Below are 25,840 nucleotides of genomic sequence, written 5' to 3'. Positions count from 1 at the left end.
CTCAGAGATGTTAAATGACTTGCCCAATTGACAGAGAACGTAAACCCAGGTCTGTCCAACACGAGTTCCTAATGTTACCCAGTACTTGACTCTCCAAACCTTTCTCTCTTCCCACCCATTCCTTAACTCCTCTGGCTGTAACATCCCTATCCTGAGATCTTCACCTTGGAGCTCCCCCCTAGGATCCCCACCTGTAATACCCCCATCAATGTCCTCGATTCCCTCTACTGCACCTGATTCAGGGATCTCAGGACCAGACCAGGCAGGGATGCTGGGCAGGGGACGCTCAGGGCCCGGCCTGGGCTCAGGTGGGGGTTCTGGACGATGGGTGGGCAGAAAGCCTGACAAAGAAGGGGTATCAGTGAATGGAGACCTGGATTTGGGTGTCCCCCTTCCTCTCTCTCCTCTTTTCCTTATGAGGCTGGGGCAGCCCCTTGGAGATGGCATCTCCTCCTCCAGAAGCCAGCTCACCTGTGGGTGGCCTATGGGTGGAGGGTGGAGCCCGGTGGCTCAGGGACACTCGGGGTGGCTCCTGGCCCAGGGGTCTGGTGTTGTAGCGGAGGTCAGAGGCCGAGTAGTGGTAGCCAGGGCCAGCAGGGCAGATCTCCCGAAAACCCTCTGGGAACAAGAAAGGGAGGGAGAGAGGCAGAGAGAACGGGAAAGCAGGAAGAAGTGAGACAAGAGGAGTCTAGAATCTGGCCTTGACTGGGGGCAGGGCTTGGTTTTGGGTGTGGGTCAGGGGTTTGGGTTGGATGCTGGTTTCGGGTAGTACCCTGGCCAAAGAATGGAACATCTCAGAGGCTAAAGGTGGGACCAAGGGTGTTTTTCCTTACTTGGGATAGGGACAGGGACAAGGGTTGAGGATGGGATCTGGTTTAGTCTGTTGAAGGGTCTGGTTTTAGGCAGAAGCTAGACTGCCGGGGAAGTGTCTCAGGAAAGGGGGTGTCTGGGGTGGGGCCCAAGAAGGAGCCTAGGCTGAGGGCAGGGTCTCAGGAACTCCGGACTTGGTCAAAGCTTGGGGACAAGGTTGGACAAGCAGCATATCTAAAGGGCTAGGAGTAGTCAAGGCGGGTCGTGACTCAGGGGAAGAGTCTCAGGGGTGGGTGTGGCCAAAGGTGGGGTGGGGCCCGGCCGGAGTCCAGTCTGAGGATCTCAGGGGCTGGGGGGCGTGGCCAAGGCTAGGGCCCAATCCGGATGGAGGGCTTTGAGTCTCAGGGCCCGGGGGCGGGGCCTAGAGTGGGCACTGTGTGAGTCAAGCCTAGAGATAGGCCAGGCGGGAGGCGCTCACCTGAGCCGAACGGTGGGCAGAGCTGGCAGCCGCGACCCCAGGCTTTGCCCACGCGGCTACAGCAGCAGATCTGCTTGGTGATGTTGCGCAGAATGGGCAGCGAGCAGCCACCGTCGCGGAGCACGCGGAAGCAGGGCCCTTTGGCCTCTGAGATCACGTGCTGGGCTGCGTTTTGGGGAGAAAATTACTCAGGGCGGGCTTGGGAGTGTAGAGGAACTAGGGCATCTGGGAGACAAGAGAATGGTCCCCGGGAGGCTCTGGTGGGTGTAAAGGCCATTCAGAAGAGGTCTGAGAGGGTCTGAAGGAGAGGTGAGGGGTCTGGAGGTCTGAGAAAGGTTTGGTGCCGGAGGAGGGAATGAGGGAATCTGAGAAGGATCTCGGGGTCTGCAGAAGGTCTGGTGGTCGAGAGAGATGAAGGGATTCGGGGCCTGAGAAGAGCTGAAGAAAGTCTGAAGATCTGAAGGTATATAGACCTAAAGTTTTGAAGGGTTCTTAGAGGAGCTGAAGAAGGTCTAGGGAGTCTGAGGATGTGTAAGAGTCTGAGACGTTCTGAGGGGAGTCTAATAAGAGTGACCGCGGGGAGTCTGGGAGGATCTGGGGGAGTCTAAGGGAATTAAGGCCCAGGGATGCTCTGGAAAGGGTCTGAGGGCTGGGAGGACAGACGGCTGGGAGGACAGACGTGGGATCCAGCCTCAGTCCTCGCCGGGTGGCTTACAGATGCAGCTGCTGCGGGACGAGTCGTGCAGGAAGCCGTCGGGGCACACGCACGTGTACCCGCCGTGCGTGTTCGCACACTCCCCGTGCTGGCAGCGCCCACCGGTCGCGCACTCATCCACATCTGCGAGGAATGCAGTGGTCTCAGGGGCGTCAGGGATGAGCTCCCTGCCAGCCCAGCTCATAGTGCCAAGCCCTTCCCACTCCTGCCCCCCATCTCCCCCGCTCACCTTGGCAGGACCCATTAACCCTTTCAAAGCCGGTTGGACACGGTCCATCTGGGGTGCCTACTCGGTCGGAAATCCCTATGGAGAGAAGAGAGGGGTGCGCCAGGGCGGGCGGAGCGAAAATAGGTGGGCGGGGACAAAAGAGGGATGGGCGGGATTAAAAGATGTTGGGCGTGGCTTGAGTGCAGGGTGAGCCTTAGGTAGGTGGTGGGACAAGAGGCGACGTGGGAGGTTCCAGAAATGCATGAATAGGGCCGTGGCATAAAGGTGGGGTGAGAACAGAGTAGCCAAAGTCAGAAAGTGGAGTGGGTGGTCCCAGAACGGTTTGGATAGATCTAGACTGGAAAGGATCCCCACAACCGGGTAGGTGTGTGGCTAGATTTTGTGAACACGGCTTGTCTATGGGCAGGGTAACCAGGAGCCACGGGGTTATCACCTCTCCCCAGCTCCGAGCACCTCAGGGACGTCCTGGGGCTTACCCAGGTGCTCCGAGCATGACTGACAGTCGTGAACGCCCCAGGCCAAGCCTGCCCCTCTGCAGCACACCTCCTGAGTCCGGAGCCCGGGCAGCGGGGACGCACACTGTGGAAAAGTGTCCGGTGAGCGCGCCCCCGCGTGGTGGCACGCTCCGGGCCCCTCCCCACCCGCCTCGTCTCACTTCGCCTCCGCGCAGCTCCCGAAAGCAGTAACCGAAGCCGGAGGCATCGGAATAGCTGTCCTCGCGCGGCGCGCTCTGTGCCAGCACGGTGTAGGGAGCCGCCGCCTCCGCCCGCGCCGCCGCCTCCGCCCGCGCCACTGCCTCGGCGTCCGCCTCCTCCCAAGAGCCGGACACACGCTCCACCTGGTGCACCACCACGGACGCCTCCTGCGGGTGCTCCACGTGCACGCTCACCATGGACGCCACGCCTGGAGGGAGGCACGGCGGGGCAAAGGGGTGTCTCCCCCGGTTCTTACGGACTGGGACTAGGAATGGGGGGAAGGGCGCGCTGGAGAAGGGTGCTCAGGACAAGGCAGGAAAGATGAGGGTCAGAGAAGCGGCGAGACAGTGGACAGATGGGTCAGAGGGGACCCCGGCCTCACTCTCCTCACCGTGCTCGTCGTCGCGGTGGTTGGCCAGTGGCATGGTGTACACCGAGCGGGTGAGGCCCGGCATGGCCGGGGCCGGTGGCCGGGCGCCTGAGGAATGCAGCTGGCAGAACTTGCCAGCGAAGTCCGGGGGACAGAGGCAGCGGTCAGGCTTCACGCACACACCGCCGTTGTGACAGATCAAGGGACATAGGACTGGGGGGAGAGAGAGGCTAGGTCAGACCCTAATGTGATACTCAAAGTATCACCTCGTTGTAAGTCGCTCCGCCTTGATCTGTCTTGTGTCACCCCCCCCAACCCTGGCCACCTGCACCGGCTGGGTCCAGTAGTACAGCCCTCTGCTATAGCTCCGCCCACTGGGTCAGCTCACTACGCCCTCCGGCTCTTCATTCACTCTCAGTTCACTCCGCCCTTCCTCTCCAGTCCCACTTTTAGAGGCGGAGTCCAGGCGTTCCAGCCCCACCCAGACAGCGCTGTCCCCGCCCATTGGCTCGGCCCCGACCACTCTCGCTCTTTCCTTAGCAGTTAGCCCCGCCCATCTGATCATCCGGCTGGGTCTTCAGCTACGCACACCCGGCGCTGGTCTCTTCCATTGACTAAATCGACGTTTTGGCCACCCCGCCTGGCACCACTCCGCTCTCCCAACTCTGTCTCTTTACCATGCTAGGCACACGCACATCCCGTCTGGCCGGGTCCACGACACTCAAGTTCCGCCCACTGGTTGTGCGTCCCCTGCTAAGCTACTCGCCCACATGACCTGCTATCCGCCGGATTCTAAACCTCTCCTGTCAAGGTGTTTAACCCGCTGCCTTTAGCCCCGCCCACCTTCCTTTCCTCCCGCCGATTTCCCCCGGCTCACTGGCTCACGCTCCTCCCGCCCCACCTCCTTGGCTATCTGGGCGTCCTAGCCCCACCCACCGCGCTTTGTCTCCGCCCACGTCTGCTCCGGCAGCAGAGTTCTAGCTCTGCCTTCCCGCCTCCTGTAGCCCCGGGGCGGGGCCGCGACGGGGACGCGCCTCCTCTCCCCTCTGCGCGCCCTCGCTGGGCCCCTGGCCACCTCTGGGCGGGGCACTGCCAGCTGTGCGGCGGGGTAAACAAAGAGAGGGGTGCGGCGGGGGTAGGGCGGCGGCTCCGCATTCCGGACCCTTGGGGAGCCCCGAGCCCTCTGAGCCAAAGAAGGCCGGACGTATCCTGCGAGGGCACCCCCTCCCTTTCTCCCCCGGGGCTGCAGAGAACAGCTGGAGACAGCTGTGCGGAGGGAGGAAGGGGGCAGGCGGCTGGGGCTGGGGCCGTCCAGGAAGGCGTGTGTGGGATTCTGAGCCACACACTGGAGAGAGGGAAAACATAGAGGGAGCCCCTTCTATTGAGAAGGGTAAAGAGACTGGACTCCTGGAAAGAGATCAGATAGAGTGCAGTACTCTGGGATTCAAAGATGGCTCAAGGTTTCTAGAATGGAAAGAGAGCCTAGCTCAGAGGAAACCAAAGCTCCCTTTCATTAGAAATCTGTTAAATTCTTTTGGGGAGAGTTACCTAGAAAACAGGACTCTAGTGCCTTCTAGGGGACAGCTAAGTTGAGGGTACTGAGAATAGGGTTTACACGGAGAAATGGGATTCCCTGGGAGTCCCCAGCACACAAGAGCCTCAATTGTCTGGGAAGATTCTAAGATACTGTGGATCCTCCATCCCCTCCCAGTTAAGGGATTAGGTGCCCAAGTCTTTGGATTAATGGCTGCGTAGGGGGAGCACAGTGTCTGGAGAGTCTTCTTGTGAGAATCAGCTGATCAAGACCAGCTCTGGGGTTCTCTGAAGATAGATGGATCAGAAGTTCCTGGGGAGGGGGTCAGCTGGAAAAGCAGGGCTTGGAAAGATAGGAATCAGGAATCTGATGGCACTCAATTGGAAATACAAGAGAATGGTAGTCTTTTGTGGAAAGAGAATTCAGCTAGGGAGTGGAGTTATCACTGTATAGGGTTTGTAATCTGGGGTTTCTCCGGGAAGTAGGGAGGAGTAGCTGAGGGACAATACTACAGAGTTCTCTGGTGAGGGGCACAGTTTGGGGGGATTACATCAGAAGAATGGGAGGGAACTTTACTGGAGGGGCCGGTCTGTGGAGTCTGTTGATAGGGGTGGGGAGGAGGCTTAGGGTCTGAAGGCTGAGATTCTGGGCTCCCCTACTTAAGGGAGTCAGGCCAGGACTCCAGGGTGCCCTAATAAGGGTCCTTAATTGAGTAGCAGGAGAGGCTTAACTAGGAATCACGATTCCAAAATAGGAAGGGTCTCTCTGGTGGTCACGGTAATCCAGCTAGGTCTCAGGGCATTTCCCAGCCTCCTTGGGAATTCCTCTGCCTTTTCTCGGTCTGAATGCCGGCCCCCCACCCAGCTCCCTTGGGGCTCCCACACCCTGGACGGGTCGATACATGGGCACGGCCAACTTCACGTCCCACGCCTCTGAAGGAATAAGGAGCTGAGGACATCGGGGTCCTGCCAGGGTCAGCCCCCCCTTCACATGCCCCTCCTGTGCCTCCAGGGGCTTGGCACCCGCCTGGGCACGGCGCCTGGCACGGGCGCGTTGGGGCTGGGCCGGGAGGGAGTGTAGGAAGGAGGGAGGGAGGGGAGGAGGGAGGGAGTGGCAGCGGGCGGGGGCTCAGGCGGGAGATGAGCTCACGCCGGCCAGGGCTGGATTGGCTGGGGGCCAGGCTGGGCGAGTTCTCAGAGCCAGGGGCCCCCACTCCCCACTCCAGAGGGCCTCTGGGGTTGGGGGCAGGTAGGCCCCGACCCCGAGAGCCCGCCCATCCCTGCACCCTGGGGCCAACAGGTGGCCCGCCCTCCCCACCTCACCTGAGCCCGCGGGGGGGGGCTCCCTACTGTAGGGGTGCCTGATGCACACCCTCCTGTCCCCTCTGTCCCCCAGGGGGCGCCCCTTCCCCTAGGCCTCCTATCTGGATTTCTCTCCCACGTGCGACCTTTGCAACTCAGGGGCCCTGCAGAGACCCTCCTTCTAGGGACCCTTTCCCTCTCAGCTCTTGGGATCAACTTTCCTCACCCCAATCCCCCTCTTCCAGGCACTCCCATCCTGGACTTTCCTAATCCCTCCCACCCAAGACACAGAAACTGGGACACCCCTGGGGGCCCCGAAACTCTCGCTTGGTCTCCAGGGACTCCTTACAGTCTCAGAATTGGGGCCCCCTTCCCCCAAGCTCCAGGCCCCTCAGTTCTAGTATCTCCCACTTTGACTCAGAGGCATGAAAACCGGCCCCAATCCCCTCACGTGGGACGCCACAGGTCCCTGAAAACCCTCATTGCTTGCAAAATCGGGACCCTCAGGACTCAACCCCAAACGCCAGGAATTTTAAGTCCCCCTTCCTGAAATACCCCAGGGATTCCCCAGCACTCGTGCACACCGAATCTGGGCTCCCTCTCCCTGGGGGACTGTCTCTCCCATCCCCGGGGACCCTCCTCCCCCTGGGAACCCCTCCCTCGGGACCACCACCCCGCACTCACAGGCGCGGAAGCCGGGTCCCCCCGGGGCCGCCCCGCCGGGCGCGCCGCTGTCCACGCTGGTGGCGTTGCGGGGCGCGCAGGTCGGGGTACAGCGGGAGCCGGTGGGCCCATGGACGCAGCGCAGGCCGCACACGGCCGGGGTGAAGCGCACGCGGAGGCGCTCTCGGGGCTGGCCCAGCACAGGCTGCGGCCCGAGCAGCGCCAGCAGCACCAATAGCGACACCCGCGCGCCGCCCGCCATGGCTGCAGCGCCGCGCTCCGCCGCGCCGCCGCCCCAGCCCGCCCGAGGGGCCCGGCCGCGCCCGCCCGCCTGCGGGGGAGGGCGGCCGCGCCCCCGCTCAGGCCCCCCCTCCCCACCACTCCCTCCCCGGCGGCCGCGCGGGGGCGCGTGGGGCTGGGCGCGCAGCCAGAGGCGCGCAGGCTGGGCGCTAGACTCGCAGGGGGGAGGGGGGCGCCCCGTCTGCCCCCGCCTCGCACCAACAAGTGAATGGGGCCCGCAGGGGAGCGGCGGGGAAGGGAACAGGTGGGGGCGGGCCGGTTTCCCCCCAGACAGGGCTGAATCCATAAAGAGGAAAGAGCAGTGGGGGCCACATTTGGGGAGGCCGGTAAAGGCCGATTCTCCGCCCTAGACACAGAGAAAGAGGCTTCATCGGGATATGGGGCTGTCGTGGCACATCTGGGCAGCCAGGTGGCACATCTGGGGGAGAGAAGAAGGGTCGGTGCACCTGGGCACATGAAGGAATTTGGGGTCTGGATTGTGGGCAGGACGGTGGGGGGGGGCACATTTGAGGATACGGTCACATCTGGCCAGGACCCCCCCCACACCTGGTAGAAGTCGGAATGGATAAGAGCGTACGGTGGATTGAGGCTGTGGGCGGGGGTCCTAACATCTGGCCGGATGCCCACATCTGGAAGACTTTAGGGAGAAGGGGACACATCTGGGCTGAAGGCCACAGCAGGAGGGGGACTTTAGAGGGTGGTTGAGACTAGGGGGTGTGCTAGCCCAGGGGCAGAGAGCTGGAGTGGGAGGAGGGCAGGGGGAGGGTCGGGGAAGCAGGGAGAGGCCTTTGGCTCCCAGCCGCCCCGCAATTTTGGGCATTCGGTGACCGGGCAGGCGCCAACCCGCGCAATCGCTTTTGTTGTCTGGGCTAGTTCGGCTGCACTCTCTGCCGGGACAGCGCCCCCCCTCTTCGGCCGCAGGGAGCCCGGACGCCTGGCTTCCCGGCCCCACCCCCGCGGGTCAGCGCCTCTGGCCAGCGTCTGGTCCTGTCCCGGGCTCACCTCGAGCGGCCGGACGCCAGGGTCCCTAGAGGGTCCGTGTCCTGGGGGGCTGGGGGGCTGAGCTACAATGGGGGGCAGCTAGGCGGCGGCTGGACCGTGGGAACCAGACGGCTTTATCTGGCCCGGAACCCACCCCCCTGCCCCCCCGGCAGAGGAAGGGCGGATGTTCTTACCCCGGGTCTGGCCGGCAGGGGCGCGCTGTGGGGGCCTCCTTCTCAACAGTGCCCGGCCACCCGGCCCGCGGGGCCGCCTTCGTCTCAGCAGAGCTCGGGCCTCCTGCAGCCTGGGTAGGAGAGGGCAGAGGAGACAAACGAGGTTAGACGGACACCCCCTCCTTCCCCACACCCCCTCCCCCGCAGCTGGAAGGGGCCTTCCGTGCCAGGAGATCTCCCAGTAGCAGCTCTCCCCAACCCCCCCCCCCCACCTCCAATCCCTTTCCAGGGACCAGACCTTGAGCGTTCTTCACAGGCTTGGGGAGAAACAGAGACAAACGTGGGGGGAGGAACAGAGATGAGGAAGGGAGAGAAAGAGAGGAGAGAAGACAGAGGCAGAAAGAGACAGAGAGTCAGAGAGACACAGAGAACAAGAGACAGGCAATGATGGGAGAAACAGAAAGAGACAGAAATGGAAAAGAACACATACAGACTGAGGGCATGGAGACAAGGCCAGAGAAATGGAGACTGAAAGATGCAGAGAATGGGGCAGGCACGAAAAGGAGAAATAGAAACAGCGATACAAGTTGAGAGAGAGAGAAGAAGGGAGAGGAGACGCAGGGAGCAGAGAGAAAGGTGTGCGGGGAATGGTGGCCGGAGCTGGGAGCTCCTGTGCCTCTGGTAGGGGAGGGATCCGCACACTCACGTCAGTGGCTGCCAGTTGAGGGACACCTGTCTCTTCCTCACGCTGGGACTGGGGCTCGGCAGCACCAGGGGCACTGGGGTCAGGCACTGCTGAGGGCCTGCACACTTTTCCGGCGGGCAGCTCTGGACCCTGCAGGAGGCTTCGGAGACAGCCAGGGACTAAGTGGAGAAGGAAGGGACCGAGTCTTTCTTTCCACCAAGTGCATCCGGCATTCCAGCTGGGATGAAGGGCGGGGAAGGGAGCCCCGACCCCTCTGCTCTTACCCCCTTTCACTTCCTACCCATACCCCACCTAGAAGAACCCACCTCTGAGGCAGCGACTTCTCCTGGGCGATCGGCCTGGGCAGCACCGACAAGCAGCAAGACTATAAACAGGGGTGGAAGTCACTCAGGCCCCTAGTCCTCTAAAACTCCCAAAGGAGGGCAGTGGGGGATAGAGGAGGGAAAGCCAAGAGAAGGCTTGAGAGCACTCGAAATAGATGTTTGATCAATCTGAGGCACTATGCTGGATGCCTCAGTTTCCCCATCTGAACTGTGGGAGGCAAATTGGCATAGACTCTCCCAGGATGAAGGTCACAGCAAACCTACTTTTAATTATTTTCTGAAGTGTTTAGTGGTAAAGTCTTATTGGTAAGGACATTTTAGAGTCTTTTTTTAAACGGTTTTTTAAAAAGACGCAAAGAGGATTTCTAAGCGCATTTCCAAGCCCCCGACTGTCTGGGAATCTAGAACCCCGCCCTCCCCGCACATCCCTGTCCTTGACTCAGTCGTCATCCCTAGAATGGCCGGCAGGTGGCGCCACGTCCACAGGCCTCAGCGGCCGGGGAATGAGGTCCTCTTTTGACTGTGGGTCCAGCAGGGTGCTGAGGTGGAGGGGGACGCCGAAGGAGCCACAGCCCAGAACGGGGAATCCCAAGGCCTGAGTTCTAGCCCGTTCCTGCCCTTCCACGCGCTGTGTCCCGGAGCCAGCATCTCCTGGTCTTTGGGCCTCAGTTTCCCGCCTGACCAGGAGGAAGGAGTCGTTCTTCGAGAAATCTCTGCGCCCAGAGGGTCTCAGATTCTGGATAGCGGAGTCCTCAGCTCCAGCGCAAGTGCGTCGCAACCAGGGGGCCCCCCAGACAAATCCAATAGCCCCAGGCTAAGGGGGACGAGGGACGAGGACGCGCGCCCAGGCCTCGAGAGAAGGGCCGTGGGGAGATGCTGTGAAGGGGACGTCGGGCGCATGGACTCTTTCCAGACGGGTGGGGCCCAGTGAGGGAGGATACCGCCCAGATGGGAGCCTCTGGGACTCCCGATCTTGCCGTTATCCCTCCCGCCTTTTCTCCGGGTTAACCCCTTCCCGGCCCCGCCCCCGGCGCGGCTCGGGTTACTAAACGCATTCGCAGAGACCGAGGCGGGAGCGGAGCCCGGGGCCTTTGTAACGGAGCGCTGGGCCGCAGGGCGGGGGGTGGGGGTGCTGGGCAGACTGCTTTCTTCGATCTCGTCACCCGTAGACAGGAAGGGGGGCTATAACCCCCAAATCTATAGGAAATTTTGGATCTCTTGCCGCGAAATCACTGGTCCCTCATTCAAGCCCGGGATCCTCTAATTCTAGGAAACTAGAGCATCCCCAACCTTCGTGAAATCTGAGGAACCCCCTCCGCACAAACCCCCCTGCAAGCCCCTCCGCCATCAAGCCCGAAGTCCACGTCTTCCTAAGTCATTAAGAAAATCCAAGGGTCCCTTTTAATTCATCCAGGCGTTCCCAAACCCGAGAAAACCAGGACATCTCAACCCCACCATAGAATCCCTTCATAACCTCCGATACTCCTCTTCCTTAAGCACCCAAGAAGCTTGGGGAACCTCATCCCAGCTGGAGCGCCCCACCCATCTATCATCGTAGGAAAACTCAAAGCCCCATCCCCATATAAGCTGCGACCCTTCTCCGAAAAAAACCCTAGAATTCCCTGGGGCCATACTGTCCATCTACCACACCAGCGGCGAATCCCTCGCCTCCAAATTTCAGTACTCCCCGCTTCTAAGCCCTGCAAAATAGAGGGTCCTAATAAATCCAAGGGTCTGGCTCTTTCATCCCTACTCCGAAGCACTGGGTTCGTTAGTCCCCTAAATCCGCAAGTTCTGGTGCTTCCGGACCCACCAGGCTTATTGGGTGGAGGGGGCACAAGGAAGAAGGGGTCGCAGTGGGGCTTACCCGGCCGGGCGGCCCGGGGTCCCCGCAACCTCGACGGCCTCGCTGGGGCTGGGGCTGGGGCTGGCAGCGGAGGCGGCGGCTGCGAAGAGCGGCAGCAGCAGCACCAGCAGAAGGGGGCGGCGGCCGCTGGGGCCAGGCCGCCGCATCGTGTCCGGCGTGGAGTCCCGCTCCGGGCGGGCCGTCTGTCCAGCGGGTCCGGCTCGGCGCGGCCCCGCCCCCCGCCCCCGCCCGAGGCCGACTCATTTTCTCCACAGTCCTAGCCGCGGCTGCTAACTTCCCGCCAATCAGAGCCCGATGCCGCCAGGGGGCGCTACCCTCTTGGCCAATCGGAAGGCGGCAGGGGAGGGGCTAGAGGGACAGGTGCCGGGCGGGGGGCGCTGGGGCCTGAAGTTCTCAGGGCTGGAGGGGAAATCGGGAGTCCGGTACCGACTCGGGAAGGAGAAGCTGAAGAGTGGAGACGCTGGGACCCCTCCCACGGCTGGGAGGGATGCGTAGGCAGTGGTCAGGGTCCCCTAAACTAGACCGTCACGCACAGGCCTCATCACCTCGTTCACAGTTGTGGTAGAAATTTGATCAGAATTTGCTCCCTGACTGGTGTAAACGCTGGAAGCCCCCAGAATTGTCCACTTCTCATGCGAGAGACTCAGGATTCGGGTGGGGGGGGGGGGGAGGAGTGCTAATCCTACAGTAGGCCCCAGGTTTGGCCCCTCTGAGGCCCCAGGCCCACTCTGTACCTTCCCAAAGGATTTCCTCTTCTCAAGGCCCTGTGCTTCACGGGTTCCAGGTCCAACAAGCAAAAGCTTATTCCTCAGAAGGCTGTAGCCTCTGGCCCTCAGAGGACACAGGCTCGGCCCCTGACCCACAGACTTTGCTCCGAGAGAGCTGTTCTCCTTACACCCCTCTCCACCGCTGCCCCTAGAGGTTACCAGACCCCCCTTCCCTAACCTGAATATTTAAAGATTCCCAACAGCACCCCTCCCAACTGATAGAGTTGCACACTCTCTCTTTAGAGAATTCTAGTCCCCTCCCTTCCTTGAGTCCTCCACCGTCGGTCCGGGAGCCCCAAGCCACAGGGGGCCTTAGGCCCCACCTGCACTCTCTTTAGGGAGTTCCAGGCTCCAAGCCTTGCTTACAGCCTCCCAATGCAGTAGGTCTCAAGCTCAGCTCCTGCCCTTCATTATAAATTCAAGGCCCCACCCTTTTCCTCGCCATTACACATCCCACTTCTCTTCTCCTAAGGTCACCGCCCCCTGAGCCTCAGATCTGGCTCCCCACTTGGCCCCTTCTCCTCTGAGTTTCAGGTCACTGCCCTTCCCACGGTGAATTCGGGCGCAGCCCCATACTTAGCATCCCAAGCCCCACCCCTTTCATGTTTGCCCCGCCCCCCCGGGTTCCAGGCCCCATCCCTCCACGCAGTTTGAGTCTTAAGATTTCCAGTTCTGGATCCTTAGCTCCGCCCCCAGTGCATCACAGGCTCCACCCCCACAGGATACTAGGCCGCGGGCCCTGACCATATAGGGCCCACCCTAGGCTAAGAATATCAACCGATCCAGCTGACTCGTCCTCACCCCCCACTCCTGCTCCTTCTTCCAGTGGAGGGTGTGGAGGATGGACGGGCGACCCCGTCACCTTCCCCCCGCCCGCCCCGTTACAGCGAGGCACCCTGGTAACTCACACAGCCACACGCACACTGTTACTACCACCTACAGCAATCCACGCCTCCATCCCACACTGACACCCAGAATCTGGGCCCACCCGCCATCCAGGGACACGCAGCCCCTTAGAGCAGTAACGATGACACTCAGGCCCCACTCGTGGGCATTCGTGGGCAGTCCTAGCATGATGATGGAGTCCCTGACTGCCCACTGAATGTGCTCTGGGTCCCTGTTTTTGTGAAGCCCCCGCAATCTGGTTAAGATGGCCCTGCAGGACAGCGTGTGCTGACAACCCCCACCCCCACCCCCGTTGCCCTCCTCCTCACCTCCTACCCTGTGGCTGGAGCATTTGCTGGGGGTGCTGCCGAAATTTCTCCCTTCTGCCTGGGATCCGGGGCATCTTCAATGCTCGTTGCTAGGCAACAGCCTCTGGCTCACCACTACAACTTCCGGGGATGGTGTTGCCTTCCCATCCCCCCCCCCCGACTTTGGAGTCCCCCGCTCCCAATCCCTCCCCGTCAGTGCCAGTATCTCCCAGGGTCGTTTCTATGTCATCCCTTGGACCCTGATCTGCTCTCAACCCTTCAGAACCCCTCAGAGTGCTAGAGCCGTGGCATTCTGGAAGCTTCCTCCCATCATGTGCTCACACGCAGGGTTTTATCCCATTTATTAACAGACAAATCTCTTTAGTATTTCAGATTTTCTGATTCTCTCTCTCAGTTCTAGAGTCACCAGCATTCCAGAAACACAAGTGTTCTGGATTCCTTGGCAAGGAAAAACTATCTCAATATTCTAGATCTGGGAGCATTATAAAACATCCCACATTCTAGATTTCCGGGCATCCCAACCCCCTCCTATGTTCTAGACTTCCTAACATTCAAACACCCCCCAGGGTTCTGAATGTCCCGGCATGTAAAAACATTTCCAGAGTTTGAGATTCACAGGTATTCCAGAACACTCATGTTTTAGAATCACTCATCTCCCAATCATATTCTAGATTCTCTGACAATCCAGAACCCCCTGCCATTATGGGTTTCTTGGAATGCAAACAAACGCTCTAGTGATCTAGAAGAGCTGACATTCTGGAATGCCCCTATGCTCTAGATTTTCTAGTACTCCAGATTTGCTTTCTGTGTCCTATAATTAGCATTCCAGAAACTCTGGCATACAAAATATTCCTACGAATGTAGATTCATATGTATTCTAGAACACTCCCCTGTTCTAGAATCATTGACTTCCAGGTCCTTTTGTCACAAAACCTCTAGTCTGCATTCTCTGAAATGCAGGGGAGAACCCTAATACTGTTTATCCACTAGCATTCTAGAATATTCCTGCATTCTAGATTCCCTTACATTTTGGACCCCTCTCCACTATGTTACAGAAACTCTGGCATTCCAGAAACTCTGGGATTCTCAAATTAGCATATTCTAAAATCCCTTGTCCCGAGTCTGGCCCCCTCTCCTCTTCATCGGCCCAAGGAAAAGAGGCAGAAAACTCCTGAGAAGTTGCCATAGGAATAGGTATTATTTGGGAAAAAACCTCAAGGATATTAGGCTGGAGTGCGCAGAACCTGTCCGACATAACCTCTCTGGTAGGGGCAGGAAAGGGATGAGACTGGGCAGCCAGGGATGTGGGCAAGGTGTTGGCCGTGGCGAGGTTTAGGGCACAAACACTAAGGATGTGGCAATCGTATAGCCAACATCTGTTTCTGTTGACCTGCAGCCATTCATCCCTGCTTGTGGGAACAGTACCCTGATTCACCTTTCAGGGACTCCTCCGGTTGGAGGGGAGGAGTGGGCTGATCTCACCTCCTGGCTTGTGAGGGCACAGGACCCTTGGAACAATGGAAGGCCTCCATCACACGGGCCACAGTGATTTGTTCAGGGGTGGCCATCTGACTACATTCGAGCCAGTAAGAATCAGTCATATGATTTTTTTTTTTTTTTTTGCCGCTGCTGCTAGGAGAGAAAAGAAAGTTGCTAAGGAGGTACCTGGAGTCATCTTGGCACCCAGAGGGGAAAACCTGACTGAGAATGATGCATCCCAGAGGCAAGCAAAGCCAAAAGATGGAAAGACATTCTGGATGAGTTTTTGAATCCCTGGATCCAGCTATGCCTGAAGCCAGGGGTAAACCATTACGTTCTCTTTCTTTGCTTAAAGCGAGAGAGAGCCAGATGTTCCTGAATCTATAGCCAGACATATGGCCAGTCCCCACATCTCTCCGACCCTTTCCCTGGGGGTCCCCAAACCCTCTAGGAATGTCAGCAAGGTGTTGGCAGTGAGAACTTTATTAGGGGAGGGTGACTTTGGCTCCAGAAAAGGGGGGACAGTGGGGGCCTAGTAACAGTGACCACTCCAAGGAGGCCCTGGCCCTGAACCCAGGGCTCTGACAGGAAGCAGGGAGGCACCAGAGCCCCCCCGCCAACCCCCCACCCCCCAGGACCTGGGTATCCAAAGGCACCATGGCAGCTGTGTTCAGAAGGAAGTTTCATTGAGCTTCACCTTGGGGGGCGCAAGGGGAGCTCCCAGACCCGCGGGGGGCCGAGGGGCTGGTGTCGGTGGCCGTCGGGGCTCTGGCCCACCCCGGACCAGTTCTTGGCAGCGTTCCACGAAGCTGCCTCCCCCACGACGCCGGGCCTCAGCCTGTGGGGGGCTCGGGCTCCCGCGCCGGCCAGACAGGGAGGTGTCGCTGGAGGCTAAGTGAAGACTGCAGTGGTGGGGGTGACGAGGGTCAGTGCGTGTCATCCGGGGCATCCGGGGCAGATGAGCAGCAGCAGCCCCCCCCCCCCCCCCGCACAAAGGGGAAGTGGGGTCAGGCCTACCTGGTGAGAGAGGTGCGGGGGGAGGGGCTGGGGAGAGAGCTCCTGGAGGAAGACAGCGGCGCCCGCTCACACTGCTCCAGCTGCTCCATCAGCTCTTCCTCCGTCAGGCCACCGGCTGCGGGGCAAGGAAACGGGTTGGGGCGGGGGGCACGACAAGGATCACTGGGCAAGGGACACGCGTTGTGTGCAAGGACTGAGGTCAGGATAGGAGGAAAAATGCAGAGGTCCAGGGACAGGGGTCAGATGCTAAGAGAGAGGGGTGGACAAGCAGGGGCAAGGTAGGGTTCAAAGGCAGAGGAAAGGGGTCAGAGGCCAAGGGCTTGGGGAGGGAGACTGAGGAAGGGGGTTGAGGAGAGGGCCCTGGGGGCGGGGCAGGGAGTACCAGGGGCCTGGCCGAGGCCGTCCATGGCGGTGGTCAGGTCCCACATGGCCAGGCTGCCATTGGCCTGGCCGGTGAGCAGGTAGCGCCGGGGCCGAGAGCCCAGCCGCCGGGAGCCCTCACACTCGAGCACCGTGAAGGCGGTGGTGGGGGAGCCGTCCACCGAGCGCACGGAGCACACCCTGAGACAGAAGGGGAGGGGGTCACCCTGGCCCTAGTGCGTCTTCTCATCCTTACACCCTTCCCGGGCCTCAGATCCCACTGTTATGGCTTCCGTTCCTGCCTTTGCAACCACCACCCCAAGCCCGCTTATCCTTCCCCAGTGCACTCTCTCTGGGTGCGGCTGCCTCCTGGATGGCTCCCGCCCGGCAGCCCCGACATGTCCCCAGTGGGATTCTCCCCCAAATCTGCAGCTCTCCCCTGGTCCCGTCGCAAGGAAGGCCTGAGTCATCCTGGGCACCTCCCTCACCTCCTATCGTTCCCCACAGCCAGTCCCCTCGGCCTCCAGTGTCTCTCCCAGGGCCCCCTCCTCCCCTCCTGTCTGGCCCTGGTCAAGCGCTGCCTGCTCCCGCCAGGCACCTGTCCCAGCCTCCTCCCTGGGCTCTGGGGCTCCTATCCAACCTCCAGTCCAGCCCCCACAGTGCTCCCCACTGTGCTGCCCCATGGCTCCCCAGCCCGCTCAGGGCAATCTCGGCTTTTCCACATGATTGATGGGCCCCCTGCAGCCTGGTCACTGCTCCAGCTCCTGGACCACGCGCATCCCACTGGATGTCCTATTTGGTCACTTCCAGCCTTGGGAACCCCAGGGCTCCCTCCTCAAAAAAACCATCACAGGCCCCCTTCCCAGGCTGGGGCGAGCACCTCCTCCGGGCTCCTACAGCAGCCCCCGCCCCACCCCCTGGCCTGGACGCCTGCGCCCGCGCCTCCTACCCCGGGGCCCTGACCACCCTGGGCCACCTGCCTGAGGTCCAGCAGGGGCGCCTGGGGTTTCTCCAGCTTCACTGCCACCCATATGTGTCACACCTTTGATTCCTCCAGCCCCCAAACCTAGGACCAGGCCTTGTGCTCCCTTTTAGCCTTTGTTCCTTCAAGTGTCCCCTCTTTTGGCCTCCATGACCCAGCTGGGATCTTGCCTTCTCCTCCGACCACCCCCCCCCCCCATATGATGGGACGGCCCTCACCGCTGACCAGTAGATGAAAGGCGCACAAAGAGCTGGCTGGCGCTTGGCACCACCTTCTGAATGAACACTTGCTGGTCATCCCGCTCGCCGTAGGGGCCTGGGCCGGGATGGGGGGGAAGGGGGGGAGTCAGGGCCAGCCGGGGCCCCTGGGACTCCAGACCCCAAGGCTCTGCCTCCTTCCCCACCGATGAATCCCTCCCAGGACCCCAGGTCTGCATTCCCAGGTTTCTGGAATTGGGCGAGCTCAGAAAGGGCTGGGGGTCAGCAACAGTCAGTGGAGTTCAGGGATGCGGGGTGGGAGTCCTGGGTCAGGTGGCAGTCAGAGGACTCGATGGGGTGACAGAATTCAATGGGGGGGGGCGGGGGGTGAATGGAGGTCGACCAGGCCCGCTGGGCAGGTCAGGTAAGGGGCCGATGGAGGCCAGTGGGGCTCAGGCAGGGCGCATGGGGCGGGGGGGGGGCGGCGCCAGGGGCTAGCAGGCACCAATGTCATTGCCCGCGCTGCAGCCGCCATGCCCGTCGGCCGACTCCAGCGCCAGGATCTTGAAGGAAGCGAGCGGGGTGGAGCCGGGCTGGGTGGAAATCATGCCCCGGAAGCGAGTCACGGACCACGTGCGCACGTGGTTGCTGTCGGCACAGACTGAGGAGCAAGGGGGGGCGGGCAGCAGGTCAGGCCTGCATCCCCACCGCTCCACCCTCCCGAGCCCCACGATGACCCCCACAAAGGTGTCAGGATTCGGGCCCCTCTGAATTCTTCCTTTTCAGAGAGTTCGCTCTGCCCCAGAACTCCAAATGGTTAAAAATCCTCTTGGCCCTGCCTCCAAAATCGTTCCAGAGCCTGATCTCACCTAACCCTGTCACTGTCCCCCCCGGCCCCCCGGTCCTGTCCATCATCACCTCCTCCCTGGACTCCCTGCTCCTGTCCTGCCCCCAGAGCCTGGCCCCACACGCAGCCAGGGGGACCCTGTGAACACCTGTGCCAGGTCATGGCCCTCCTCCGCTCACTGCATTCCTTCACGAGACTCCATCCCAATCAGGGTCAAGGACAGGGTCTTCTGCATGGCTCACAAAGCCCCACCCTCTCCTTCGCCCACACTGCTCCAGGCACAGGGGCTCCCTGCTCCTCCTCAGATCCATCCTTCATCCTCCCAGCTCAGAGCCTTTGCAATGCCTGGTCCCTCTGCTGGAATGCCTGTCCCCACGGCGGGAGGGGGGGGGGGCATTCCTTTGTTTCTGCTCAAAGATCCTTCCCCAGTGACCCCACCGAGCTCTAGCCACTCACACAGCTCTGCTCTGATTCCTGGTCTTCATCATTGCCTGTTGGTCATTTCTACTCTGACGTGTTTATCATCTGCCATCCCCAGGAGAACATCAGCTCCGCAGGGGTAGGGACTTGGCCTATCTTGTCCATCACTGTATCCTCTGGGCCTGGCACACAGGTGCTCAAGCCATGTTTGGGGAACTGATGAATTACTCACTCTCGCCTGGATGGGTCCCTTTACAGGACCCATCTCACACTTCTGCAATTATTGTCCCAGGTTAAAATTCTCTCGCCCACCCGCCGGTTTCACACTCCGACCTGGGCCAGTGTCCTGCAGGGAGACGCGCAGCGGGGGCAGCCCGGCGAGGCCCACCTGAGATGAGGTGTTTCTCCGAGAGCATGATCTTGGTGACGGGGCTGCGGTGCACGGTGAAGGTCTGGAAAAGCTGGGGCCCTGAGCCCACGGTCTCAGGGTGCTGGACAATGACCCGCACACCCCCGGAGCTGGTGCCATAGGCGATCTCAATCCAGTTCCCACTGTCACCTGGGGAGGGGCCGAGGATGAAGAGAGGGACAGATCAGAGACAGAGAGAGCAAGAAGCAGAGACAGAAAACAAGAGAGAGACAGAGACAGACAGAGCTCATTAAGACAGGGGACAGAGATAGAAAAATAGAGAAACAGGGAGGCAAAGGGAACCAAGAAACTGGATCTCGGGAGAGGGATATAGTGACAGACAGACACAGAGGGAGATGGGGTTACAGAGCAAAAGCCTGAAAAACAGACATATAAACAGACGGCAAGACAAGAAAACGCAACCCAGTGTCTGAGGGACGGCCCACCCTCGCCAACTTTCCAGACGGGAACGATTATTTTGCAATGGTCAGAGACTTAATGGACCATCTTAAGGAATGAGGGTAGGTAAAATGTGGTTTTTCATATTTTGTGCAGAGGCTCAAAGCCATGGATTAGGGTTGTGCACAGCCACCCGGACGGACATTAAACCTAGGGCAGAGTGGGCAAAAGTAAGGGGACAATTGACATATACGCCCAGGAGCATTTCTGCGAATCCAAAACCTGCCGACAACACCCATTTTGTAAGGACACAAACAAATGAAGAGATAAGCGACAGTGTGGAGGCATGCGGTGGGCAGAGGGGTGGGGAAGAAAGGAATAAATACATGAAATCAGCAAGGGGACTTCCATGGAGGAAAGGTGATGACAGGTGTGAAGTTAGGTGTGTTACTCATTTACTGCTGCTGGGAAAAAAATGGACTGTGAGCCTTACCTCACGCCATACATAAAAGGTAATGGGAAAAGCAGCAGAGACCTGTATATAAAAAGCTAAAACTGAAAAGCCTCTAGGAGAAAGCACAGGGGAAAACCTTCACAACCTGGGAGCAGGCAAGGTCATCTTAAGATCCAGAAAGCACTCCCCATGAAAAAAAAAAGAAGAAGAAAGAAAAAAATAAATTTACAAAAGAGCCATTATGCTAGGTGAAAAAAGCCAGACACAAAACGCCGCATATTGTTAGGGTCCTGTTTACATGAAATGTCCAGAATCGGCCAATCCACAGAGGCAGAATGTAGATTAGGTTTCCAGGGGCTGTCAGGAGGGAGAACAGGGTATGACGGCTAACGAGTTCAGGGTTCCTTTTTGGGGTGCTAACAATCCTGTTCGGGAACTCCATAGTAGTGATGCGTGCACAACCTTGTGAATCTCCTGAAAGTCACTGAATTGTACACTTTCCAACGGCGAATGCTCTGCTATGTGAATCACAGCTCAATAAAAAACAAACAAAAAGGGGCCTATTGCTCCGCATTTGAAGTCAAGAAACCAAAACAAAAAAACTGTCCCAAGTGAGAGAACTGTAAAACGTGCACCCTCTTTGTTTTATGAGCACGCAGGCGTCATGCCCTAAATGCAGGGGTGGAAAAGAAACACAAAGATGAAGTACTAGGGGCCAGTTCTGCCCCTGGTTGGAGGGGCCCGCCACAGTGCACACAAGTGGTGCCCGGTGAGTGTTTGTTGAATGACTGAACAAGAGTTCAATCTCCCCTCTCGGCCCCTCCTAAATCTCACTGGGTCAAGCTCCACAAGTGGTGGGGAGCCGGCTGTGGGCCGGGGCTGATGGCAGGGCGGGGAGCCCATCAGAGCTTACTGGTTTTGGGGGTGAGGTAGACGCTGAGGGCCGTGACCCCGTCCTCTGCCGGGTCCCGGTAGAGCTCACTGACGAGGAGGTCGTTGTCCTTCATGCGCAGGGGAAACTTCTGCACATCTGGGGTGGGCGGGGAGGGTACAGCGGGCTTGTTCGAGGCGCCCAGGCTTTCCCCTCTTCTCCCACTTCCCCGGAAGGTTCTCGGGCACGAGGGGTGCTGGCTGCTGCTCACCCACGTAGTAGATGGAGCCATTGCTGCAGCCCAGGAGAAGGAAGGAGCCCGCCGCATCGTAGCTGGTGATGGGCTGGACCTCCTGGACCTGGGGGCAGGCGGGACTGGCTGGGGCAGAGGCGGGCGTCCCTGCCTCCACCTCCGCAGCACCCCTCAGGGCACCCCCCCCAACTCCAGAACCCACCCTGGGTTTCTAGGCCCGCTTCTCTCCAGCCTCACCTGCTCCAGGACTATCTCCATCTGTGTCTCCCCATCTCTGGAAATCTCTGAGTCAGTGTCTCTGTCTCTTGGCCTCTCTTTGACTCTATTTCTGGCTTCTCCTAGTCCTCTCTGTCTGTCTCTCTGCATCCCTTCACGTAACCACACTGCCTTTCTCTCTGTCCACCCTCCCCTCGCTCTGTCCCCTCTTTCCGACTTGCTCTACTTCTATTTGTCTGTTTCCCTCCATCTCTGTCTGTCTCTCCCAAACACACGGGACAGGAGAAAGCAACACTGCAGGTGTATTTTTCTTTGCATTCTGGACAGGGCTTGGGAGGGCAGAGGGAATGACAGACATTTGCGCGTCTCCCTCTGGGTTTCTGCCTCCTACAGTGTCTCCACTCCCCCATTCAGTGCCTGGAGACTCCTCTGTCCTCCTTTGCAAACCCACCATCTTTCCTGTCCGCCCAGCAGCCCCTCTTCCAGAAGGTCTCCCTGACCTGACATCCCTTAGGTCTTTATCGTGCCAGCACCCCCCCCAGGATCTGGCCCACCGCTGGGTTCTCTGGCACTCTGCAGGTGGGGCAGGGCAGAAAGGAACCCCTCCCCGGGTCTGTATGGTCTGGACAGCCCACCCGGGAAGGAAGCAGCCAGGCTGGCCAGCACCCTGACCTGCCAGTGCTTGGTGACGGCATTCCACACCCCGATGCGCCCCGTGTGGCTTGTGGCGATGAGCTGGTTCCCAACGAAGAATAAGGCCTCCACGGGCACCCCCAGATGGAAGACTCCTGCGGAGGGCAAGGAGCACTCAGCCGGGACCCCTGCTTCATGAGGGAGAAGGGAGGGGGCAGGAAGAACTCCGAGGGCCAGAGGATTCCATGGGCCAGATTCCGGACAGGGTATGGAATTCTAACATGGTGGAGATTTTCAACAAGGCAAACAGAGATTTCTAATGGAATGCAGATTCTAACAGGCTCTGGGGTTCTACTGGCGTGGAGATCTAACAGGGCAGGGAATTCTGACGGAGGGGAGAATCCTATGTGGGTGGGTTTTTCTACAAGCCAAGGAATTCTAACAGGATACGGAATTCTAAAGGGTTGGAACATCTTAATAATGCAAAGAATCTTTATGGGCGTGAGAACTGTATAGCGTGGGTTATTTTAACAGGCCACAGGATTCCAATGGGGTAGAGAATTCTAACAGACCATAGGCTGAAGCATAATTCTAAAGGGCGAAAGGTTCTGGAAAACTCCTGGTACCCTACCTATCTCGGAGCCACCGCCTTCTGCCTGCAGAGCCCACAGCAGGATCTCGCTGCCTGTGGCCGCTGCCACCATCTTGTCATGCTCACCCAAAGCCCCACCAAGCACCCGAGCTGTGAGTGCCAGTCGCTCAATGGGCCAGTCCAGGCGCGGGCTGGAAAACACCAGCTGCCAGCCAGAGGCTTCCTTGAGCCTGGGGGGTGGGGGGATATCGTCAACCCTCACCGTGAGCCCTCCCCATCAACAGGGCTCGGGCCTCCGGGCACCACCCTCCCCGGGCACCTATAGCAAACGAGGAAGTGGGTGTAGGCCACAGCGATCCAGTTGTGGTGTCCACACACGAGGCGCACCATCCCCGGCTCCTCTGGTAGCCCTTGGGGGTGGGAAGAATGGGGATCACGGCGGGGTCACAGGGACCCCACTGGGTGCCCCAGCCTCCCAGGGGACAGAAACGTACCCGATGGGGAGGGAGGGGCTCTCTCATCCAGCATTCGGCCCAGCAGCCCTGCATTGCCCAGGTTGGGGGGCATTGTGTTGCTGCGTCGAACGGGGGTTGGGCGCCCCCCCGACTGCTGGGGTCCCACTAGGCTGTGCCGGTTCCGCCGCTTTACTGGGAACACTATGGCAGGGAGAAGGAGCAGAGCGACAATAATTGTAATAATTGTAATAACTGCCATGTCACAAGCACTTTAAATAGGCCAGATACTGATTTCCCCCCAAGTGGGGCATAGTCTCCTGGGGAGAAGATTTTAGGTGGTGTGGGGACACGGCATTCAATGACATGCAATCACACAGCAAATTACTCCCTTTTCAGTTCCTTTGAGCCCATCACAAAGGACGAATCAGTTTGGTGCTGCCCTCATATGCTACCTTTTCAGTGTTTGCTAATCTTCTGCTTTAAGAAACAGAAGTCTAGGGGCGCCTGGGTGGCTCAGTCGTTGGGCATCTGCCTTCGGCTCGGGTCATGGTCCCGGGGTCCTGGGATCAAGCCCCGCATTGGGCTACCTGCTCTGCCGGAGGCCTGCTTCTCCCTCTCCCACTCCCCCTGCTTGTGTTCCCTCTCTCGCTGTGTCTCTCTCTGTCAAATAAATAAATAAAATCTTAAAAAAAAAAAAAAAAAAAAAAGAAACAGAAGTCTATCTCCTTGGCAGGCAGAAGCATCACAACACTGGTATTTGGGGGGGTTTTATTTTCACGTTTACTTATTTATGGTATAAAGGTAGTGATATAAAGCTTCTGTTCAAAATGGCTTTTGTGCTGGGCGCCTGGTTGGCTCAGTCAGAAGAGCGTGTGACTCTTGATCTCGGGGTTGTGAGCCTGAGCCCCGTGTGGGGTGTAAAGATTACTTAAATAAATAAATAAACTTTAAAAAAATGACTTTTTAAAAACAACACAGTAAAACTAAGTTAAGAAAACAAAAGCAGAGATCTTCATATTTGGCAAACTTCATGAAGGTACTGAGGTTAGGGAAATAGTCATAAACTGAACTTCCCCATTTTGTTCCTTCTACCCATCAGCAAAGCCTAGTGGACTACAGTTCCCGATAACCACTGGGGCATATTTTCCATGGCCAGTGCGGTGGCTGATCCAAGGTCCCATGGAGATTATCTCCCCTTTAATATTTCTCCCCTCCATGCAAAGGACCCTGGTTCTTCCTAAGTTTCCCCACAGGGAAATCAAACCTGGACTGAAACTCCCTTCAGGCTCTAGGGCATACTTCTGAGCCTCAGTGAGGCTAGCTGGCCCATTGCCTCATTGGAAACGCTGTTTCCTACTTCCTTTCCATCAGGCCGGCCTCTGATATAGGACTACAACTCCCATAGTGTCTCAGGGCTCACAGCTGCGACCTTATGGGAAATATAGTCTTCAGTCCACCCTCCCTCCCCTCCAACCCTTAGTTGTGCCCACCTGGCGGAGGCAGGTAACCGTTGAAGAGAACATTTCCACAAGAAGATCGGTCCAACTCCTCCCGCAGCTGCAGGCGTCGAACTGAGGCGGAATAACTCGAAAGCTGGGACTTGGGAGAGTACTGAGGCAGATCCTATCCGCCTCCCCTAGCTCATTCTCCACCACTCCCCCTGAGACCCAGGACCAATTCCAGTGCTCTCAGTTCTAACCCAAACTTCTTTCAGGAGAGGGGGAGAGGGAGCATCAGGAAAGCTGGAGCTCGTTTTCTATGCAACGAGGATGCTAATGGGGCCCCCACTTACCCAGAGGAGTGAGCCCATAGAACTGGGCTTCATGGAGGAGGCTGGAACCATGGACACCCCTGGGTAGCAGAATTGACTAAGGGTCAGAGTCTGGGGAGTGGGAGTGGGTGGAGAATTCTGAGGGGGAAGTTTTCAAAACTGCACAGAGAATCCCAAGCAGTAGCAAGTTTTGACTGGATAGAGATTCTAAGCAGCAATGATATACATGGGCAATGAAAATGGGTGGGTGGGTTGTTTGTGTGTGTGTGTTTGGGGAAAACTCTAAGGACACAATTTAAATAGGATCGAGGAGCTTAAGTGAACATTCTGAGGGGAAGAAGGTGAAGACGGTGGGGTCCCTTTATCCCCATGCAAACCTGGGGTCCAACTCTTTGGTGCGCAGGAAGTTGAGGATGGGGGCGAAGACGGTGGGGTCCCTGTCGATGAAGATCTGCGGGAAGGGGGGCAGAGGATGGATGGGGCAAAGAGCGGGGCTGAGCGGTATCCTGTCCCTCCTCCTACCCCGCTGCCCCATTTCAGCTCTACGCCCTACTCACGGCTCCGGTCTCATCTTTCAGTGTCGAGATGCGTCCGCTCAGAAGACTGCAGGGAGGGGACACAGAGCAGGTGTCACGGGCCAGGGTGTGTGTGTGCGGGCGGTGGGGTGGGGAGGGTAAGTGGGGGGATTAGGGCTCCCCATAGTCTCTTCCCGAACCGCCCCCCCCCCCCCGCACAGCCCGCCCCAAACTCGCTCTCCCGATCACCTGGAGAAGAATGAGTCTGGGATCCAGGTGAGGGTCTGGCGAGAGGTACTGAATCTAAGCGGGGAAAGTGAGCAGACGCGAGGGGTTGGAGGAAGGGTAAGGAATGCGGCTCCCTAGCCACGGCGTCACTCCAGCCACTCGCGCCTTCAACAGGAGGCGGAGCAATCCGTGATGGACAAGGAGTCCCCCCGGGAGAGGCGGGTACTCCCATTCCGCTCCCCGCCCCCGAGGTGGTGCCTCAGGAATTTCCTACACTCACCTCTTGCCTCCCACGTTCAGATGAATCACCTCCCCGGGAGGCCCCGGACCTGGGACCCCATCGGCAGCAGGAGCCGCGGCTGCCATGGCCCCCGGGCGAGCCGGCCGGCCAGCACCCGCTTCCGGGTCTGTACTCAGGCCCCGCCCCCACCGCCTGCTCATTGGCCTGGAGACTCCCGGAGCCGCCAGCGATTGGACAAAGGGCTCACCCGTCGCAGTTAAACTCTCCGCCTCCTTAAAGGGACCCGCCTTTCCTGCGCTGGACGGGGCGTACTGCAAGGCCCCTTTGGGGAAGTTTAGATACAAGGGCTAGCGAAACTCCTCTATCCTCCTGGTT

The 25,840-nt window shown here is 59.0% G+C and overlaps 2 protein-coding genes across 6 annotated transcripts in view; both read right to left on the bottom strand.

Moving 5' to 3' along the window:
* The window catches only part of LTBP4 (latent transforming growth factor beta binding protein 4), a 28,882-nt gene extending 15,690 nt beyond the window's left edge, over positions 1-13,192 (bottom strand). For 3 of the 5 annotated variants that reach the window (XM_032390567.1, XM_032390568.1, XM_032390569.1), the window contains exons 1-12: positions 13,127-13,192; positions 9,261-9,319; positions 8,956-9,094; positions 8,271-8,380; positions 3,319-3,510; positions 2,888-3,135; positions 2,709-2,811; positions 2,233-2,307; positions 2,004-2,126; positions 1,289-1,453; positions 472-618; positions 234-341 (exon numbers count right to left, since the gene is read on the bottom strand). In XM_032390567.1, coding sequence (XP_032246458.1) covers positions 234-341; positions 472-618; positions 1,289-1,453; positions 2,004-2,126; positions 2,233-2,307; positions 2,709-2,811; positions 2,888-3,135; positions 3,319-3,510; positions 8,271-8,380; positions 8,956-9,094; positions 9,261-9,319; positions 13,127-13,149 — 1,492 coding nt within the window. In that variant the 5' untranslated portion in view covers positions 13,150-13,192. Of the gene's footprint in view, positions 1-233; positions 342-471; positions 619-1,288; positions 1,454-2,003; positions 2,127-2,232; positions 2,308-2,708; positions 2,812-2,887; positions 3,136-3,318; positions 3,511-6,816; positions 7,058-8,270; positions 8,381-8,955; positions 9,095-9,260; positions 9,320-11,145; positions 11,292-13,126 lie in introns of those variants that run through there. The other 2 variants (XM_032390571.1, XM_032390572.1) reach the window with 2 other exon arrangements.
* A 1,878-nt stretch (positions 13,193-15,070) lies between these two features.
* On the bottom strand, positions 15,071-25,616 carry SHKBP1 (SH3KBP1 binding protein 1). The gene is made up of 18 exons (XM_032390674.1): positions 25,505-25,616; positions 25,246-25,299; positions 25,039-25,084; positions 24,859-24,932; positions 24,503-24,561; positions 24,201-24,281; positions 22,750-22,911; positions 22,575-22,665; positions 22,295-22,485; positions 21,703-21,818; positions 20,833-20,920; positions 20,604-20,720; positions 18,817-18,987; positions 17,667-17,822; positions 17,183-17,279; positions 16,005-16,183; positions 15,623-15,737; positions 15,071-15,507 (listed from the first exon to the last, which is right to left on the bottom strand). Exons 1-18 carry the CDS (start codon positions 25,588-25,590, stop codon positions 15,276-15,278), a joined length of 2,115 nt encoding a protein of 704 aa, XP_032246565.1. The 5' UTR covers positions 25,591-25,616; the 3' UTR covers positions 15,071-15,275.
* Positions 25,617-25,840: the final 224 nt, after the last annotated feature.

Source organism: Phoca vitulina, unplaced genomic scaffold, assembly GCF_004348235.1.
Source record: "Phoca vitulina isolate PV1807 unplaced genomic scaffold, GSC_HSeal_1.0 scaffold58, whole genome shotgun sequence".
Lineage (NCBI taxonomy): Eukaryota > Metazoa > Chordata > Mammalia > Carnivora > Phocidae > Phoca > Phoca vitulina.
The sequence above is the reverse complement of the archived record's forward strand: the minus strand, read 5'-3'. Positions and strand labels throughout refer to the sequence as shown.

Excerpts from the sequence above, each read along its gene's own strand:
- SHKBP1 (XM_032390674.1), bottom strand. The coding sequence starts at position 25,590 with ATGGCAGCCGCGGCTCCTGCTGCCGATGGGGTCCCAGGTCCGGGGCCT. Across the intron at positions 20,721-20,832 it reads TGGCTCCATCTACTACGTGG|ATGTGCAGAAGTTTCCCCTG; the intron begins GTGAGCAGCAGC and ends CGCCCACCCCAG. Across the intron at positions 17,823-18,816 it reads GGAGAAACACCTCATCTCAG|TCTGTGCCGACAGCAACCAC; the intron begins GTGGGCCTCGCC and ends CTTGCTCCTCAG.